This window comes from Hyaena hyaena, unplaced genomic scaffold (assembly GCF_003009895.1).
Source record: "Hyaena hyaena isolate Hyena2069 unplaced genomic scaffold, ASM300989v1 scaffold_990, whole genome shotgun sequence".
In the NCBI taxonomy this organism is placed as follows: Eukaryota; Metazoa; Chordata; class Mammalia; order Carnivora; family Hyaenidae; genus Hyaena; species Hyaena hyaena.
The window spans coordinates 159,032-180,211 of NW_024081616.1; the positions used below are offsets into that span (position 1 = coordinate 159,032).

The window sequence follows — 21,180 nt, forward strand, 5'->3', positions numbered from 1 at the left end:
TCTAGTTTACTTACTGTTAGATCCCAAGCACCAGGAACAGGGCCTGCAAAAACGCACGCTCCAGAAATATTTATTGAACTTAACTAAAGCCTCAAACCCTAAGTGACGTTCTAAACATCTGCTTCCGATCAGCTGTCTTCCCCAGTTTGACCGTAGCCCACATTCACTGATCTCCTGGCTCCAAACTCTTATCTCTGTGCCTGGCTTTTTCTACTTGCCCTTCCTACACTGAGAGTTGGACCCCAGGGGTTCCTTCAGGGATTTTGGAGTTGATCTGCCTACAAGATTTAGCTTTCTATTGTCTTAGCTGAGGACTCTCCACTTAAATAATTCAAGGGCTGAAGGCAAACTGGTGGTTGCCAGAGGGCAGGTGGGGGTGGGATGGGGATGGAGATGAGCAAACTAGGCGAAGGAGATAAAGAGGGACAAACTTGCAATTATAATAAGTAAGTCACAGAGATGAAAAGTACAGTATAGGGAATGTAATCAGTAATGTCATAATAACGTAGTCTGGTGACAGATGGTGACTACCTTTACCGTGGTGAGCATTGAGTGATGGATAGAACTGTTGATCACTAGGTTGTACACCTAATAACATTGTATGTCAACTATACCTTAATAATTTTTTTTAAAGAGTAAGGTTTGGGGAAGAATCATAATGCTAAGTCTTGGAGGGTTGATGAGATTTGGATAGGCAGGAAGTAGGGGATGCTTATGAATACAGGGCCCAGAAGTACTATGGAAGGGAGCTAAGTAGGGACAACTTGACTGGGACAGAGAAATCAGAGAGAAGTGTGGCCAGTGAAGGTGGATGGTGAGCTTTAATATCAGATGGGAAGTTTGGGTTTGAAAGGACAGTAATGCGGCAGAACTGTGGATTCCTAACAGGGGAATGACATAGAGCACGGTTTGAGGGAGATTAATCTGGCAGCAGCCAACAGGATTAATTGAAGAGATAAGAGATCAAAGGCAAAAGGCCCAGCTCAGAGACTGTTCCAGTAATGCAGGTGTTAAGAGATAAGAGACTTAACTAGACAGTGGAAGTGGAGAGTTTTGGAGATAAAGATGAATGGAGAGGACTTGGTGAATGATTGGCTGGAAGGCAATGGAAGATTGAAAAAAAGACCCCCAGATTTCAAACACTGATGGTACCTGAGAGACTAATGGGGCCTTGACGACACCCCCTCCCCCAAAAAAGTCTTTGTTTTCTATGGAGAAAAATGAAACTGGAGAAGTTAATGCTCATGTTACTTGTCTCCCTGTAACAAAATTCACAGCAGCAATGACCTCTGAGAAAGTGAGCGACATACTGTGAGTTGACTTTAAAAGAGTTTTCTCACTGGAGTCATGCACTCTCCAATGATGCTAGAAAGACAGGTTTGGTTCTGTTAGGCACTTCATCTAGCTTAGTCAAGCCAACCGACTAGTCTCTAAATTATTGTTCTTCAGTGAGCCTATAGACTTTATCTCTCCCCAAGCTGTAGAGATCAAAAAACTTTTTTACCTTTTCAGAGGTAAGTTTAAATCAATAATTTTTTCTTCCTGGTTTACATTAAGTTTACCAATAAATAAGATGGAGAACAGAAAGGTAGAAGCAGAAATTCCCATTATATAAATTCATACGTTTAATGTCTTCTTAGGATATAAACGGGAAATTTCATTAAAAGGTAGAATCCCCCATTGTGGTTACTTCATCAATATTAAATAACAATAAATAATAATAAAATGACTCTTATTATTATGAAGAATTCATATAAATCAGCATTAATTCAATCCATAAGAGTTCATATAGATAAAATTCTATCCCAGCTGTATTATTATAATGATCTGACAAATTCAATTCCAGTGATCCACTGGTCTTGCTGCAATAAAATTTCCAAGCAGCAAAATTTCACTGTAACAAATACTTTATATAACTGATCAAATTGTATTATATATACACTTGGAAATCCATGATTTTCATTTCATAGCAAAAGTAAGAGAATAATTGAGGGGCGCCTGGGTGGCTTAGTCGGTTAAGCGTCCGACTTTCGCTTAGGTCATGATCTCGCGGTTCGTGGGTTCGGGCCCCAAGTCGGGCTCTGTGCTGACAGCCAGCTCAGAGCCTGGAGCCTGTTTCAGTCTGTGACTCCCTCTCTCTCTGATCCTCCCCTGCTCACACTGTCTCTCTCTCTCTCCTAGAAATAAATAAAACATTAAAAAAAAAGTAAGAGAACAATTGAAAATGCTTTCATTTCTTAAATTTTTATAAATGAACTAAAAGTGCTCTTTTGACTAATCACGAATTATTCAAAATGGTCTCACAAAATGTACAAATGTATGTACAAGTGAGTTTGTCAATTTTTTTAAACTTGCAAAGAAAAAAATGTTTCTCCAAATATAAAGAGAAATGTCTGTGACGAAAATGCTATGCTTCATAGTTCTGTTCATTGAAAGAAACCCCAGGAGCCATACTCTACCTGCAGCTGCAATAGTCTTCACACCTTTGACTTCTTTTTTCTCAAGTCATCTATGTTAATAATTGACATCATTACAGTCATGTCAGATATGGAATTAGCCAAGATCTAGGGCTTATCTTTTGACTAACGCTTTCTTCCTTGTAGTTAATGGCTTATCAAAGACATTCACAAACAGAGATAGAAGTCTGTGTGATACACTGGCAAGGTCCCATATTTGAGATCTATGTAAAGGGCCTTTTTCTGGAAAAACAATAGCAAGAATGATCTCATAGCTTCTATAATCTCTACAATAATGCCATTTATAAATCAAAAATTCCTTCCAGGAGTATGGAACAGATTGGCCAAATGTTTCTTTTAAGAGAGAAAACTTGTAAAACTAAGGTTTTATACATGAAAATATTATGGAGAAAGCTTTAGACGGATGATAAGAAAGTGAGTTGTTTTTTTTGTTTGGTTGGGGGTTTTTTTGTTTTTTGTTTTGTTCGTTTTTTGTTGTTGTTTTTGGGGTTTGGTTTTTTTTTTTTTTTTTTTTTTTTTTTTTTTNTTTTTTTTTTTTTTTTTTTTTTTTTTTTGCCATTGCCTGATATCAGTGGGGTTTTTTTGCCTGTTACCTTCTAACTCTTCATCACACAGGATACACTGATATTATAGAACTGCACTCATAGGCAACATGCAGTTTTGTTTTATTTTTAGTTTACACAATACTGGATAACAGTCATCCTTGCTCTTGCGTGGTCTCCATCTGCCCACTTGCCCAGAATGGAACACAGAGTCACCGTAGCTTCCCGGCCTCCCCTGTGGCCACAGCTGGCAAGTCACCGCATTCTGTTGAGCCCACTTACTTAGCAATTCTCCCACTGGGCCTTCCTCTCCATCTCCATACTTCTTTCAGGCCCTCGTCTTTTCTCACCCTCATGACTGCAACTGCCTTGGTCACATGCTTTCCCAGCAGCCCATCTGCACACTGCGATCAGAGTGATCTTTCCACAGCACATGAAGTACCCAGTCAGGAGGCAGTGCAGCCAGCAGAGAAACATTTTTATGTAGATTTTGCAGATTATTTGGAAGAGAATGGGACATCACTCATAGGTAGATAACCCAGAAATCTTCTGAAAGTAGTTATCCAGACTCTGAATGCTTACCTTGGTACTCAAGGGTACTGAAGCCTGTCAGGGTGACCTGGATGGTCCTGGAAAGGTCCCAGCAGTGAGGAAAGACAAGCCCCAGTCCACAAGGGACAGCCTGTTAGTCAAGCAGTTTGTGCAGCAGAATCCCTTTGGTAGTTATGGAGTCCTCCAACCTCAAGCCCTCCCTCCAGAGAGGGAGTTATTTCAACATCTGCCCCAGAGTCATGACAGAACCATTTCTCATTGGTTGTAGTCCTCTAAGTAACACTGCCCAGACTCATACTTGAAAATTATGTTCTTGCACCAGAAGATGACCTGGTTTCCCTTAGCCATGTTAGCCTCATGGGCCTTTTTGGACCTTTGCTGGCCTAACACAGAAGAGGAGTGTATCTTCTGTTCTCTGTGATGGGAGGCTTCCTGCAACTCTAATCCGAACATGCAGTGTAGCTACTGAACTTAATGTGAAGGATTATGGTGCCTAGAAAATTGGCAGGCCTGCCAGCCCATATGACCCCCCAAAATGTCAGTCTCATTTAGAAAGATTCAAAATTACAAAGGGTTAAGACCCTGCAGGAAGAATTAAAGAAACTTTTCGAGGAGGGGGAAGCACTTCCTAAATGTGAAGATTTTTCTCAAATAATGACACCTATCATTTGTAGAGGGCTTCACTGTTTGCAAAAACACTTGCACATATGTTTTCTCCAATTCTCATGATAATTCTGTGACCTGTTATAATTCTGCTTTACAGATATGAAAATTGACCCTCAGAGAAATTAATCAGTGTGCCCCCAAATCTCAAAATTAATAACTGACAGAGTCTTGACTCCATTTGTCTCAATTTTTCTAATTCAGTGTACTTTCCAGTTTACCACACATCCATTAAGTAAGTAGTTGTATCACACAGGAAGTAGCGTAGGTGCACCTGGGTGGCTCAGTTGGTTCAGCTTCAGACTCTTGATGTCAGTTCAGGTCACCATCTCACAGTTCATGAGTTTAAGCCCCGCATCGGGCTCTGCGCTGACAGTGTAGAGCCTGCTTGGTAGCCTCTCTCTCCTTCTGTCTCTGCCCCTCCCCTGCTCATGCTCTCTGGCTCTCAAAAATAAATACATAAAACTTAAAAAAAAAAAAAAAAAAAGAAAGTAGTGTAAAATTTTATCAGTTTGCTGTAAGTCAAAAGTAACATAAGGAGCATAAAATGGGTGCCATTTCCCTTATAGTGATTACTTTTCAGAATGCATTTCAAGATCATAATGAAGAAGTTTTATTTGTCTAAAAGACAATCGGCTCATTCCCAGTGTTAAAGGGTTTATTTTGCTACAGCTATCTGCGTGCAGGTTCTGTGCTACCTCTGTCACATCGCTGATAGATACTTAAATGCCAGGATCATTGCTAGGAATTGTGTCTGAGAATGTGCTATCACATGTCACCACTTCTCCTTTGCCTTTGGAGTGAAGATGTTCTATTCAGTAATGTATCAGAAACAAAGCCATTGGCCCTTGGTGATTACACACGAACCCATACACACGTGCACACATGAGCATATAATTGTAATACTGAAGGATGAAAAATGAGGATAATTTCTATTAAGTCTAATTGCGAACACCTCTTAATTGTATCTGTCATGAGGGATGAAAGAAGTACCATTTTTCAGAACTAAAATTCACTGACCACATTGTACTCCTTTTAACAAACTTTTGACTAAGGCAAAATGTGAGTTAACCTCTTTTGCTATGCATGGTTTCTATGGTCAAAAAACAAAAATACAAACTGTTAACCAGGCTCAAGAAATAATAATCTAAAATCCTTAAGGAGACTTATAGTTTACAAAGCTTTGTTGTACTCATTCCTTTCATCATAAAGCAATCCTATAAAATAGAGAGATGTTACCCCCATTTTACAGGTGTGAAGGCTGAGGTCTTGACCATGATCACATAGCTACTATGTATATACTGTCTTGGACCTAAGATTTCTCATCCCAAATCTCTACACTAATTCAGATTCTAAGCTGTCTACACACACACACACACACACACACACACACACACCCTTTGTGACTTGCATGAAATGGAAGTGATAATAAACACTTAAAGGGTAGGGCCCCTGGGTGGTTAAGTTGGTTGTGCACCTGACTTCAGCTCAGGTCATGATCTCATGGTTTGTGAGTTCGAGCCCCACCTTGTGCAAAGCATAGAGCTCGTTTCAGACTCTCTGTCTCTCTGTCAATCTCTCTCTCTCTCTGTCCTCCCCCTCCCCCAAAATAAATAAACATTAAAAAAAAGAAACATTTGAAGGGTGCCGAGGTGGTTCAGTCAGTTGAATGCCTGACTTCTGCTCAGGTCAGGCAGGTCATAATCTCACAGTTCTTGAGTTCGATCCCCACATCAGTCTTGCTGCTGTCAAGGCAGAGCCCACTTCCGATATTCTGCCCTCCTCTCTCTCTCTGCCCCTCCTCCACTCACATCCTTTCTCTCTCTCTCTCAAAATAAATAAACATCAAAAAAAGAAACACTTAAAAAGTGGAGCTATATAACGCAATTAGTTTTGTTGCTCCTGACAATATTATAGAATCACATTTTTACGTGTGCTGTTGTGTATTCTGTAGTGATGTTTTTCTTATACAGCACTACTTAAATATGACATTCTCCAAGCCTATGCATAGAAAATGCCCAGCGGCCCGAAAAGACTAGACTGACATAACATGAGCTCCTTGTTTACTCACTGAATAGGCACAACTTGTGCCCTGCCAGCTGCTTTGTCCACAGCCTTAACCTTGTTCTGCGAGAAACACCTGTATGAGTGGCTGGCTGGATAATTAAGTCCATACTCTGGTTCAGCCTTAGGATCTTCTGTTAAGATTAAATCAGATAAAGCCTCTGCATGTGAACAATATACCACTCTCTGAATTAGGTTTGGACCACTGAGATCAGGTGGACATGGACTTCAAAACACGGCGTTCGGAGGGAATATGATTTATTGGGGTCTTCTTACATGAAGAGACTATTGAGGCAGAGAAATGTTTTAGTGCTACACTCAGGATACGGAGTGTGGGGTCTGGGAGGATTAGTATGTGACGTGTTAGGACTGCAGAATTGCCCCTGTCTCACTCAGTTCAATACGGATAGCAAATTGCTCTAAGATTACAGTGTGGAGGCAGATTACATTCTTTTTTCTTGGGGTGGGGGGAGAATTCATTAAAGACATTTATCCAGAGAAATGGGCTTATTGACATTGAAAACTGAGACCAAGGTCACTTCAAGATCTAGCAGGAACATTAACACTAACTTACATATCAAAGACAAGCCTGTGACTCAATGCTGAGAGAGCCTTTTCTGTCCATGTATCTGAATGTTTGCGCTGAACCTTAAGATGACTCATCTCCAGGACTCTTGGAAGCCACTTGATTTAATGCATAAGCAACTGGCAGTAATCAGACAATATGTCACCTAAAACGCGGAAGCTCACGTTATTTCAATAAAGTCTTCATTCTTTAATCATTAAAAAGAGTTGACATACGTGCTTTACTTCTGGTTAAAGAAAAGCAACCACTTCCTCACCCCTGATGAAAAGTATACCTGACTTGAACCTGGGCCCAACATGTCATCACTGCAGCAAAGGGGAAGAGAGGGTGTTGAGTTTTCCTAACTATTTCTGGTTCCGTTTACTGACAGAACCTGGAGATATTTACTTGGAACCTGTGTTTCTGCTGCCTCCAATACTTGTTGCCCTCCTGGAAGTGTAATTGTGAGTGCGCTGTGACACCAAACTCCTCAGATTCATTCCAAGTGACCTGGTCTCAGTTATTCTCAAAACTTGGTCCAGGGCCTCCCTGCTCCATCACTTGTTCCCATTCGGTCAGTAGCAGCAGGAACTAGAGGACAAGTGAAGTGACTTCTGTGACCACAGAGAATTCTCTCTATTTCTAAATTGTTTAAATTTGGTTTGCAAGGGATTATTTCATGATCCGCGTGCACTTCCTGCATCTGTTTAGTCTTAAATGCTTCCTAAAACATTTTTCAAAATCCATGCGTGATTTTCTAATCCTCTCTAATACATAGACTGCTTAAAATGCAACTCTTCTTCTTTTTTTTTAATCCTAGCTTTGAAAATGCAAACAAATGTGTGAGCCTTCAGAACGGGTGGGAAAAATGAGGGCCATCGGAAGCATTGCTGAGTGATGGTGGTTCTCTTGTTTATGCACCTTACAGGAAAGTTCAATTTTCAATAAGAAAAGTTCAGGCATGGTCATCACAGCCACTGCTCCCGTTCAGCAGGGGCGAAATAAATGCATTGCACTCCCTCTGCTGGCTCGGAAGCTGCAACAGCTCATTAACCAGATCTATATTTTGATGTAGGTCCCCATTTAAAAAAAAAAAAAAAATGGTGTGCAGAGAAAAGAAGCAAAACCTGGGAAAGCTGCTAATTTCAATTTTGCTTAAAATGTCAGGAAAAACAAACATCTGCCCAACGTAAATGGTTAAATGGGCAAGCAAGCAGCAGCTTTTAGGTATTTCAGCACTGTTGTAAGAAAAAGAGAGGCTGTCTCTTCTCTCCCTGAGGCGTATCCCCAACAGCCTTTAAAAATTACTCTGTTCTGGGGCGCCTGGGTGGCTTAGTTGGTTAAGCGTCTGACTTTCGCTTAGGTCATGATACCGCGGTTCGTGGGTTCGAGCCCCGCGTCAGGCTCTGTGCTGACTGCCAGCTCAGAGGCTGGAGCCTGTTTCAGTCTGTGTCTCCCTCTCTCTCTGACCCTCCCCTGCTCACGCTGTCTCTCTCTCTCTCCTAGAAATAAATAAAACATTTAAAAAAAATTTTTTTTTAAATTACTCTGTTCTTGGGGTACCCTGGTGGCTCAGTCAGTTAAGCGCCCAACTTTGGCTCAGGTCATGATCTCACGGTTCGTGGGTTGGAGCCCTGCATCGGGCTCTGTGCTGACAGCTAGCTCAGAGCCTGGAGCCTGTTTCAGATTCTGTGTCTCCCTCTCTCTCTGACTCTCCCCTGCTCATGCTCTCTCTCTCTCTCTCTCTCTCTCAGAAATAAATAAAACATTTAAAAAAACTCTACCTTTAAAAAAAATTACTCTGTCCTTTTCGAATACTGAAATGATCTTTTCCCAAAGCTCAATGAGCAAATTAGTAGGCTAGTATGTTTCACATGTTCGAAACATTCCAGAGAAAACAAAGGCACAGATTGGTCTGGGCTGAGGGGAAAGAGAAAGGGTGTCTTTCTCCTGGTGTCAGAAATGAAAACTAAAAGAGCATCACGCTGGAAGTCTGTACTTCAGGAGAAGCCACTTCCGTGCCTGAAGGCATGTTACCCACAAGCCTGGAAGCGAATCATAGCTCTGTGGAATTTTATGGTCAAGCGGACCAAAGAAGGCACTGTTCTACTCATGGGTGAGGACAGCCTACCAGGAGAGCAAGATGTTCCAGGTGTCAGGGCATCTTGGGGGCCCTGAGCCCTGCTCCGGTCCCGTTCAGCGGCGTATTGTGAGTTTTCCTTCAAGGCCAATCTGGCCAGGCTTTGCCCTCTTTACCTTCTTGCTTGCTTCCTTCCCCAGGCGTCTAGATGCTAACCACATCAGCTACGTCCCCCCGAGCTGTTTCAGTGGCCTGCATTCCCTGAGGCACTTGTGGCTGGACGACAACGCCTTGACAGAAATCCCTGTCCAGGCTTTCAGAAGTTTATCAGCACTGCAGGCCATGACCTTGGCCCTGAACAAAATACACCACATACCAGACTATGCCTTTGGAAACCTCTCCAGCTTGGTAGTTCTGTAAGTTTATTGATTTTTCCCCCTCTCTTTTTGTACTTTCTAAATGTTCCCTGCATGACCTTGGCCTACAAGTGTCGGCCCTTCAAACCTTGAATAGGTCCATTTTCAGGGAAGAAAACCTCCTGAACCCCTCCCCAAAATGACTCACACATGTTCTAATTGTATAAAAGAATTCAACAGCTTTTAGTAAGCACCTGCTAAGTGCCAAGCACTGCAAGGCAAAGATAAACTATGACCTCTGTCTTTGGGAAGCCGATGAATATCATCCAGGCAATCGTCACACTGTACAGTTAGTCCAGTGATGGAAGTTAATATAAATTCCTTATTTCTGGTAATAATTTATGATTCAGGTCAAATTGAAATATGCATTTATTACTTAATAAATACTTTTTGAACCCCTACCAAGGGAGGAGAAGTAAGAACAAAGCATTGACAGAGAGCTGTGCATTTGTGGGGCTTTTTTCCTGATGAGCCTAGATTTCTTTAAGTAAACCAAAATGATTCTCAAGTAGTAGTTTGAAAAATAATCAGTCTTCTTTAAGAGTGTAGCGATATGCCCCCGCCCCGTGTATAACATACTGGTCAATCAAAGTTGATCGAGGAAGAGAACAGCTGCTCAAAAGGCTGTAAGATCAGTGTACGTAGGAACTGAGGAGGGCTTCTTCTGCCCTATTTCTTCCGTTTGCTCCCTGCCCGCGCCTGTCCCTGCCTTCAGTTATTCAGTTTTCTTGATTACTCATCTCCCTCATATTGCAGGATCTTCCTTTGAGGGTTTCTTATCCCTTTCCCCATGTATTGTAGGTAAAAGATCGTCAGTAAACGTCACAAAGATCTCACATGAAACCAACATCTATTTATTAGAATAAAAACCTTAGTCTAAAAGGATAAGAAGTTTGGGGTGATATTAACAAATTTCGATACAGACTCTCACATATAAAGATGATGCTACTGACCCACCAGAAGCTGGGTCTGTGCTTTAATTTTTTTCCTCCACCTGAGGGAATGGGATTACGAGAGCCCCACCTAGTCTTTCTCACCCTGTTCTCCTAAAGCCCATTTTCCAAAAATCCCTTTGGGACTTGGTACAGTTTTCAGTTATGCACACAGCTGTTCTCACTGGCCCTGACCTAACTGACTTGCCATTGAGCCAAAGATGATAATTGTACACATTAATGCTGCGTCAAGATAACTAATCTCCCTGGGCAGCCAAAAAAAAAATCTGATCACTGTTCTCTGTGGCTAAACTCCTTGTTGCCTGTTAACCTGCGGCCTCACCCTGGGAATGTAGACATTATAAGCCAGGAGCTTTACTAGAAAATAGGCTTCACACACTTCCCTCCATCCTTCATTTGCCAAAGACAGCCAGAATCCTACATCCTACATCCCAAAGCTGTGTTAACAACCTGAATTTCCCTTTATCAGTCATGTGGCCCATATTATTATACACTCCCTGATATCTCAAACCCAAAAGATAAAACTGTCATTGCCTATTAAATTCTATGGTATAGGATCATCTATGGTAAGAGCGGATGGGTCATATAGCCCTTTAAAAAAAGTTAAGCAAAGCATTTCTTACGTATAATTAGTGTGTTTTTTACTCTAACTTTCTTTGGATTTAATCAATCCGAATGCTGTGCCTGAGAGTCCCTGTGCAGCGAGCCTTCCTGACTGTGTCTGTCACGTTCTTCTGCAGGCATCTCCATAATAATAGAATTCACTCCCTGGGAAAGAAATGCTTTGATGGGCTCCACAGCCTAGAGACTTTGTGAGTTGACCTTTTATTTGTTTCCCTTTTTTCAGTGTTTTCATGAGTATTCTGAAGGAATCAAAATAGCCTGAAAGTCAAACTTGCTGTTTGGTTTGGTTAATTGCCTGAGCTTTAAACAGATATTTACTGCAGCTTTATCTTACACACACACACACACACACACACACACAGAGCTGAGCAATAAAACTGAGATTTTATTTTAATCTAACAAGAGTGGTAAATGAGTTAGAATCATTATAAACTAAATGAGATGTTGTCTACTGAGCAGTGAATGTGTACTCTGTGTCAAGGATCAATTCTATACTGTCACTCAGGCTCACTATTCATGAGTCTGGTGTGCAACCCTCCCTCCCCCAATGAGAGGACACCGACCAGGCAAATGCCAGGACTCTCCAGTCTGAGATGAACAGGCGTCTCATTAACAAACCACAAAGGTTCACACTAAAGCAATTCAAAACACTAAAAAGTAATACAGTGACCATTTTTCGGGCATATCTATAACCAAAGATTGCACTGCATATTGGCACACGTTGTTTCAGTTAACAACCATCTGAGGAGAGCAGCCGTCACTGTCCTGCTTTCCGCTCTAGTCAGGTTAAGTTTTTCTACTAACATGACATATCTAGTCAGTAGCATAGCTGGGATTTGCTTCCTCTCTAGGTTGAGACTGAAATCCATGCTGAACAGTATACACTCCTTCCAAAGAATAGGCCAAAACTTCAGTTCTGAATTGGTACCTATAAGAAAAATAGAGTCCACCCAGCTGACCGCCAAGAGCCTTTCCCAGAGCCATGGCGAGAAGAAATCTCGTGAACCTCACCAGCCTCCAGCTGTTCCCCAGGAGAAGAGCTGCTCCTCATTGCCCTAGTTGAGTAAGAGAGGTATAATGAGGGTAAGGTGACAGGCAGTAAGGGTCCTGAGTGTTCTGGAAGAAAAGGTGTGGTTCCATTTGTATCCCCCTTTCACCCCCATATTTTTAATACTCAAGTCCAATAAGCCACACCAGGCCACTGAATCTACATTGTTGGCTCTGACCCAGGAGATACCAAAGACCACCTCTTCTGTGGCTTTGAAGCCCATTATTTATATTTGAATACAGAGCTTAACATTTGTACATGGTCAATTTAGCTTCTAACCAGGGTGAGTCTGATGATTTCATGAGGGAGTATCTGTTGCTGGGGGTTTCTCCATGTCAATGAGTGCTCACCGCTCTCCTTCCAGGGTTAGTTAAATCATTCTGTGCCTCCTCTTAGAAGAGAGGAACCATCCTCATAAAGAGATGCCAAAGATGAACTTATCAAGGCAGGACTTTGCAGTCCATTTCACGGCATAGGCGAGCCATTCCCATGAGCTTCTTGGTAAAATTAGAACTTCTCCCTTATCCACACAGGGCTGGGCTTGGTATCTTAGCAATGCAAAGCACCTTCCAGTCCTTTCCAACAGAAGAGGAACAAGAAACAGTATTGGCTTTGGAGGGTATTTCCATAATTAGTGTCTCTTTTTTCCCCCCCACGTTTGAGATGAAGACCTTGGATTTTATGTAAAGAGTGAAACATTTCTGCGCAAATTCATATGAATCTCATTGTCCCCCTCCCTCCCCTCACCTTGCCCAGGGCTACAGAGGATCAGTAAATTGGTTACTCCCAACCCCTTCCTTTCCCTCACTAGAAACCCAAGTAATTTATAAGGACCCAATTCTCGTTTAATCAAAACAGAGCATCTGGAGAGATTTACAAACAGGAAGAAAATTTATGTCCACAAAAGACACGCGTTTCCTGCCTGCAGTATAGCTTAAGGATGGTTTGTGCCAGACAAGTAGGAATCTTGATTCATGCTTAACTCGGTCAAATTATCTCTCTTAAAATTAAAAAGCAATTCTTCTCCATAGAGGAAGATCTAACCACATCTGATTGCCTGACCAAAAGGTTTTTCTGCATCATCTGGGAAATCTGCCATTCCCGGAGACTAGGAGGCAATTACTTTTTCATACGAAGTTGTAGCTATAAGGTGGTATAAGTCTATAAAGCGCTTGTGAGTAATGGAATTGAAAAGCCATTTGTGTCATAACAGATAGAGAAATTAATGTTTTGAAATTGTTTGGCCATTCCATCTCTGTGCCTGAAGGATAAGATAACATAGAGCTTTGCCTCACAGACCAAGGAACACATACTTCTGATCTCAATCATTATTTGTGACCCTGAAGAAATTCTAGACCCGATGTCCTTCCTGAGAGTACCCTGTACCACATAAACCTCTCCAGAAGCAGGCTGTCATCCTGGACCTCGGCCTGGGAGAGACACATGGACTCTTCAGGAGTCAGGGACAAAGGAGCTCTCCAAGATGCCCTCTCGGGCGAGACTCTGAAGTGCAGGGGGCATGTCAGAGGATGAAGGTGGGAACAAGAAAGGAGGGTGATTCAGGAGCCAGGATGAGACACGCAAGCGGGCAACTTGGTGAGCCGGGTCCAGTGAAGGGCTCCCTCAGCAAGCAGCCAACACCAGGCCAAGTGTCCCTCTTATTTGAACATTAACGCTGCTATCTGCCCCCTCCCTTTTTTTAAACGCCTCTGTGCCACTGAGACTTGACTCTGACACTCATGATCAGTGTGATGACCATTTTAACGCAGATGCCGGTCAGCAAGCCAAGAAAATCTCTCTCCCTGAAGAGAAGGAATAAGAGTTTTTATCAGTGACCTTGCCTCATTGGACAGCGTGTTAACTTTCTCTGCATAAGTAGTATATATGAATTTCTAAATGAGAAACTGAAATACTGAGAAACTGAAAATACTATTTACTTATTTTCAGAGATTTAAATTATAATAATCTTGATGAATTCCCTGCTGCCATCAGGACACTCTCCAACCTTAAAGAACTGTAAGTATTCAGGACAGATTTAATGGGAGAACTCTATTCTTTGTGAGCTCACTTTAAAGTATGTTTCATTATTGTACATAGCGTGAGTGACTAGAAGGTTTTATAAGTTTGTACAGGGGCTTCTGGGTGGCTCAGTCAGTTAAGAATCCGATTCTTGATACTGGCTTAGGTAGTGATCTTTCAGTCTTGAGATCAAGGCCCGTGTCAGGCTCCATGCTGAGCATGGAGCCTGCTTGAGATTCTATCCCTCCCTCTCTCTCTCTGCCCCTCCCCCACTCCCTGTCTCTCTCAAAATAAATAAATAAACATTTAAACAAATAAATAAGTTTGTATAAATGATGATTAAGTAAACTTGTGATATATTTTGATTTATTCTATCACAAGCAAACATCAGATAGTCTTTTTTAAATTTATAACGGATTTCTCTAATATATGTATATTTTAAATAATATATTTAGTTCTCTAAATCATACTCTTTTCCTAAGCTATATTCCCCCAAGATTTATATACTTCATGGATTTGTAGAGAACTGCCACGGAATTCAGTTATTTGCTGAGCATTTTGAAAAACAAACTTCTCTAAGGTTGCATAAGTATAGGACTAGAGAATTCAAATGCATGTGCCTAGTACCATGCTAGATGCTTCCACATATATTACTTCCTATTCTTTAAATATTTCATGAATCATATTTAATTTTTTAAAAAGTACAATTTTACTAAAGTAAAGCTAACTTTCAGCTCTTAGGTTGCATATATTGTCTTTCATATACTAAAATTCAATGAGATTTTCTTTGTACCTAAAAATATGAACACTGTATGTAAGGACTGTTCTAATACTTGGAAAGAAAGATAAACGTAGAGCCTATCCTCTTGGCTGAGAGAAATAAGGCACAAAGCTAAAGGAGGTAGACAACAGGGCTTGTTTGTAAGAAAAAGCCTTTACGAGAGGTTCTCCCTCAGGAGCCCCACATGTGGCTGAACTGGGAAGTCATCACCATCTCTGGTCAGGCAGCCCAGACTGTCAGTCACCTTATCAAGCCACTGGCCCACACGGGACCCAGAGATCACTGACTCTGCCCCTCTGCCATTGAGACAATATTAGCATCGACAGAGGAGAATCAATTTGTTATTACACACTCACTGAGCGCCTTCCCTCAGCTCAGGAAATTTTGTCCTCATGAGGAGATTACTTAAATCTCTACTTCATAGCAGCTTAAGTCAATTTTCTCTTCTCCTGGCTTCAAATGGGGTCAGAAGGAGTGATCATAATCCCCTCTCCAAAGATGGTTCCCTCTCTCTCAAGTTGTTGTACAATGGTGCTCTGTTGGATATGAACAGACAGATTTTCTTTTTATAACATTAAATTGTAAGTTTCCGTAAAGCACAACTATTATTTTCAGATTCTTTATTCCTCTTTCAAGATGACAGCTTGTGATTTCTTTTTCTCCTAGAGAGCACATAAGCTTCAAAATGCAGAGAGGAATTTAACTTTATCCTCTAGTTAAGATGTTGCTTATTGGCACAGGAGGGGGGGTACTATTACATAATTTTACCCTACACATTATTTTCTAAAAAAAATTTTTTTCCCTCTCTTCCTAGAGGATTTCACAGCAACAATATCAAGTCAATACCTGAGAAAGCATTTGTAGGCAACCCTTCTCTTATTACAATGTAAGTGGCCGTAGTTCTTTTTGATTTTTCCATCCTGAAATATAGTACATATTTCACTTTTAAATATAATACAATGAGTATCTTATATTTTCCCAAGTTTGGTCTTTGTCAGTGTATGAATCTCTACAGAGAAGTGTATATAGAGATGTTTTGCTAGGTCTTAGCTGAATGCTAAAATGACTTTTTCTTATTATTTATTTAGCTGAATGCTAAAATAATTCTTTTTTTTCCAGAGCCTACAAGTGTGCATTGCATCATGCTTCTTGTCTTCAGATGCCTTGTCTCACTTCACAAAAATCTTGTGAAATACTTTTGCTTATCTCTATTTTCTAACGAATAAAACTTATTTTTTAGAGCATCAATGTCAAGGTCACCTAGTCGTTTAGAACTTGAATCCAAGTATACTAGAAATATAAATTATTATATACAAATGGGAGTCCTTTATAGCAATAGACTCCATTGATGGTGGGGGTTTGGGACATACTGGTTTATGCGTGGTTTCCGTATTGATTTGTTATCAAGCCCAAGCACTGAGTCACATTTATAGACTTACAAGCCAGGTTATAATTCTAGAAAGCTGCGTATATTCTAAAAAGGTGTATTGGGGGTTTATATCCCATAAAAGCATAAAAGAGAGTTACAAGTACAGCGTAAAATTAATTGGTTATATGTTTCACATTTTAGCACAGGCAGAAGATTGATCATATGTAGACATACAGGAAGATGAAAACAGGCATGGATGGCTCTTAGTTCAAAGACGCCTGGCAAATTTGGGGGGTAGTACTGGCCTCAGGTCTTGCAGGAGGGGTCTTGGATATGCAAGAGAGAAGGGACAACTGTTGAACCTGACTCTAGGGGCATTTCTTGGCAGAAATTCATCCTGTGCCAACTTGATTAAGAGGCTTTCTGGGTAGCATCTGTCACAAATGAGCTGGAATCCCAATTAGCCCTGACAATTGAAATTTAAAAAAAAAAAAAATACCATTCATCGTTTCTGAAATATGCTGACAGTATGTTGGCAAACTAAGGGTTTTAAAGTCTATTGCCAATAAACATTAGGCCTCATTAGAGAGTATTTACATACTAAAAGTTGGCAAATTGCATTGCCTGTGCTTCTTTTTCCTTACAGCCACAAGCCTGGGTTTGTTTTTTTAATCGCTCTTTTGATATGCTAATACCACTTGAGAAAGGACTAGAAGCCCCCCAAATTTATTAGTGCTCCTACACAGTATTTTATGGTATTATTCACTGTTTTCTCCCTGATGCTCTCCTCTCCTTGCTTTTACCTCTTTCCATTTCTTGTCACTGTCAGGGATCCCCAGCTCCCCCTCTCTGTGAATGCTTCCCTTGTCCCATTGGCTACCCAGTCGCAATGTCTACCTCTATGGTCCCCACCCTCAGCGGGACTTCTTTGCACGCCCACTGCCCCCAGCTTCTGCCAGCCCCCACCTCGATTTTCTTGCCACCCTCCCTGCTTCCACCGCTAGCAGAGCTGTCACCCTGAATCACAGCATCCATCTTGTCACTCTCTTGCTGTGAAAAATACGGAGATTCAAGATGGTCTATCGTGAGTCTCCCGACCAGCGACCCAAAGCTCTCCTCAGTTACCTTATGCCATAACCCAGGTCCACTAAGCTCTCCTCATAGAGCAAAACTACTTCCTTTGTTTCTATGATTCCATCCCCTCACAATGTTAATTGAAATTCTGTCTTCCAGGGCCTGTTTCCAATGACATTCCATGAAGTTTTTCTCGATCTCACGAGAAAACTCCCTCCCGAGAACCGTGTAACTCCTCACCTCCTTATTTGTATTTGTGATACTTAGGTACACAAGCATGTGTATTCATAGCTGCCCAGGTTATGTACATACATACATGTGTGAACACAATTATATACATACAACCATATTGTCTAGACAAGGGACACTGTATAGTATCATGAAAACTCCATTTTTAATCATAAGACCTTCTAGCTCTAGCTCTTTTTCTTACCGATTATCTAAACCAAGGGAAGAGGTTGGAGGGTAGGAGGGCAGAAGGGGACTTAGGTTTGTTGATTAACAACTCTATCCCAGGTACTAAACCAGATGTTAGACAAGCATTAGCTCTTTCAATTTGTACACAAACCCTACAGCTAAGATTTATTATTCCAGCTTAACAACCTAGAAAATTAAAGCTCTGAGAAGTAATGTACTTGCTGAAGTATATGAACTTTAGTTTTTTCCTCCAAAAATGAGAAAAATGGTATCTGAATATCTGTGCTATGGATCTTTTAAAGCTGTTGAGTGGACCAATTGAGCTATAAATGTGAAAGTACTTTATCAACCAGGAAGTGGGATGCTGTTATTTATTTGATTCCAAGCTGCTTTAAGGCAAGAACATTTTATCCATCTTCAAACTCCCAGAATCTAGCATAATATCAAGCACATAATAGATACTTAAGTACAGTTTCCTTAACGAATCAGTCTCTAAAGTCCCATAGTACCATACTTTGAGCACACTAGACATAAATAAATACCAGTTCAACTCCACTGAACTAGGATGTCTCAACTAAGAACTATTTGTAGGGCTTCATTTGACCAATTCAAATACCATTACATTGAAAACATCTGTAGGGGCGCTTGGGTGGCTCGATTGGTTCAGTGTCTGAATTTTGATTTTGGCTCAGGTCATGATCTCAAAGTTCATGGGATCAAGTCCCACATCAGGTTCTGTGCTGACAGCACAGAGCCAGCTTAAGATTTTCTCTCTCCCTCTTCTCTGCCCCTTTCCCACTCAAGCTCTTACTCTCTCTCTCTCAAAATAAATAAATACTTTTTTTGTTTTTTTTAATCTGTAAGGGTGGGTGCCTGGGTGGCTCAGTTGGTTAAGCTTCCAAGTTCAGCTCAGGTCATGATCTCATGGTTCGTGGATTCGAGCCCCTCATTGGGTTCTGTGCTGACAGTTCAGAGCCTGGAGCCTGTTTCAGATTCTGTGTATCCCTCTCTCTCTGCCCCTCCCCCACTCGTGCTCTGTCTCTCTCTGTCTCAAAAATAAATTTTTTAAAAAATCTGTAAAACAAAATGTCATTTAAGTTCTAATAATGTCTCACCTTTAAAAGTAGTCATGACTTTTTAAAAAATCTAAATATCACCAAAAAAAGTAGAATAGCACATTTTCTCTCAAATACTCCTTCTTATATGTTATGGTAAGATTTGACTAGAGGATCCAGTCTTCATATAAATATATGGAACTGCATCTTTATTTATTTAACAATATGACTGCCATCTCTTTGAATTCCCTTTTTGCCACTTGATGAATAGTCCACACATGTTGGAGGAAGATTTTTAAGTATATCTATAGTCTGTTCACTTGCTTTTCTCCTTAGTAACTATCACTCATATCTGCCTTGGTATCAGGAATCTTCATTTTTATATAGTATGGATTTCTTACCAAAAGCCTCCTCATGTGAGTTAAAACACTTTTGAAGTTTTCCTGATACTGAGTAATCGGGAATGTTATGCAATAAAGTATAATCATGGTTACACACACTTAATATATTTCCTGAAATTTTGAAGAGGTATTCATTTGTTGTTCAACTTTTATACTAACACATTGGTGTTTGGATTTTTTTCAGACATTTCTATGACAACCCCATCCAGCTTGTTGGAAGATCTGCTTTTCAACATTTACCTGAACTAAGAACACTGTAAGTTTTTCTCTTGCAGATCACTTTCCCCTTGTATGGGTTGCTGTAAAAACCAAATGGATATTTTAAGTTAAAGTTCTTTGTAAATGGCACTAAAATTACCCCCTTCTGGAAGCTTCTGCCAATAGTACTCATGTACTCCTCCTTCTAGGACTTTGAATGGTGCCTCCCAAATAACTGAATTTCCTGATTTAACTGGAACTGCAAGCCTGGAGAGTCTGTAAGTACTTGAATAGGCTCTTGACTTTGCCTAGCACATGCACTGCCCTTGAAGCTTGACAAGTCTTAAAGTCAGCGAATAAAAATATATCACTGTGCGATGCCTGAATAAAAGAATTATGTCTGGTTTGTGTTTCAACAGGACTTTAACTGGAGCACAGATCGCATCTCTTCCTCAAACCGCCTGCGATCAGTTACCTAATCTGCAAGTGCTGTGCGTATCAGAAAGGCAGTAACGTTGTGTAAACAGGCAACTTCCATTTAGGAGCGAAATGGCAGCCGTTATTTCAATAATCCTTTAAAAGGGGAGAAAGTTCTTTCCTTGCAGGGCTCCAGCAGGCCGGTCCTCCCTTGCCCCCATGGGGGGCTAGGGAATTGGCTCTCTCGTGTGACCCCGGTAATGGTGGGGGTGCCCCCTTTGTTGCCAAGTTCCAATCCGTCTCCCGTTAGAGTTTCAACTGGCACACATTTCCTGTCAGAAAATGGATATGAACAAGCCTAGATAACTTCATTTCCCCTTCTTTGCAGAGCAGAAAGAAATTACATAATGGATCAAAAGCCCAATATGGATGCCAAAATAAAAAATTAAGTCATCAGACCCATACAAACCTTGATAAAGGTGATCAAACATTCTTCCAGTATAGTTGTGGGTGCCGTGTTCTAATGTTTCCACTAATGGTTAAACAGCTTACATATGTTATTTCTGTTGATTTGTTGTGGGTTTTTTTTCCCCCTCTGTCTTTCCCTTTCTGAAAGGTAGTTTATAGGAATTTGAAGAGCTTTGTTTTGACTTTCCATTTTCAGCCTTCTCCCTCAACTCGCAATCCTATTTCTGTCCTCTTATGCACTGTGGAGACTTAACGAATGGACCCTTAGTCTCCAGTCATGGCTCCCTTCTTGCAGAGGAGGCATCTGTGTCAGCTGAATGCCTGTAATTCCACCACAGGCTTCACCCAGTAGCAGAGCTACAAGCAGCACTACAAATGTGAAGTGGAAGAATGGGAACGTCACCACAATGATTCTGCCTTCCCCTCTCCCCAGCCCCCTGGCCACTTTGGACCTCAGTTGTTCAGTGATATGGGGTTGTAGTAACACCACGTGATAGCCTTGAAGTCAGTCATTTGTGTGTACAGGAAGGGAACATAGAGTAAGTCTCCTCTTCTTCCTCCCACATCGCCCTCTGAGGTGTAGAGAAGTTGAGAATTAGGACAGTTAAGTACAGTTGTCAAAGTCATACAGCAAGAAAGTAGCCGAGTCCAAATTCAAATACAGGCAGTTTGATTGAATAGCTCGGAGGAAGTGCGTATATACCAGGTAGTGGACATCTTAGGGGCCATTTTAGAATTCTGTCTACCGCACCCAAAATAGTATAATTATCCTCATTTCTCAAGGAAACTAGATTGATTACATGACTAGGGCTTCACATGCTATAGCTAATACTAAAGGAGCCAGCATTTAAACTGCATCCATCTCTGCTATGCCACATAGCAAATGGTAAACCACCCAGGTCTAGAATTGCACAAATTGGTAAAGAGCAAAGGCTCTGGTCTGTTTTTCTGGTTCAAATCCCATCTCCCTATATACCAGCAAGAGATCTTGAGCAAG

General features: G+C 41.0%; 1 protein-coding gene across 3 annotated transcripts in view; it reads left to right on the plus strand.

Moving 5' to 3' along the window:
• The window catches only part of LGR5 (leucine rich repeat containing G protein-coupled receptor 5), a 130,123-nt gene that overhangs the window by 93,929 nt on the left and 15,014 nt on the right, over window positions 1–21,180 (plus strand). Inside the window, exons 5-11 of one of the 3 annotated variants that reach the window (XM_039221429.1) lie at window positions 9,144–9,359; window positions 11,053–11,124; window positions 13,932–14,000; window positions 15,599–15,670; window positions 19,285–19,356; window positions 19,508–19,576; window positions 19,718–19,789. In XM_039221429.1, the coding sequence (XP_039077360.1) occupies window positions 9,144–9,359; window positions 11,053–11,124; window positions 13,932–14,000; window positions 15,599–15,670; window positions 19,285–19,356; window positions 19,508–19,576; window positions 19,718–19,789 (642 nt within the window). The remainder of the gene's footprint in view (window positions 1–9,143; window positions 9,360–11,052; window positions 11,125–13,931; window positions 14,001–15,598; window positions 15,671–19,284; window positions 19,357–19,507; window positions 19,577–19,717; window positions 19,790–21,180) is intronic. The other 2 variants (XM_039221430.1, XM_039221431.1) reach the window with 2 other exon arrangements.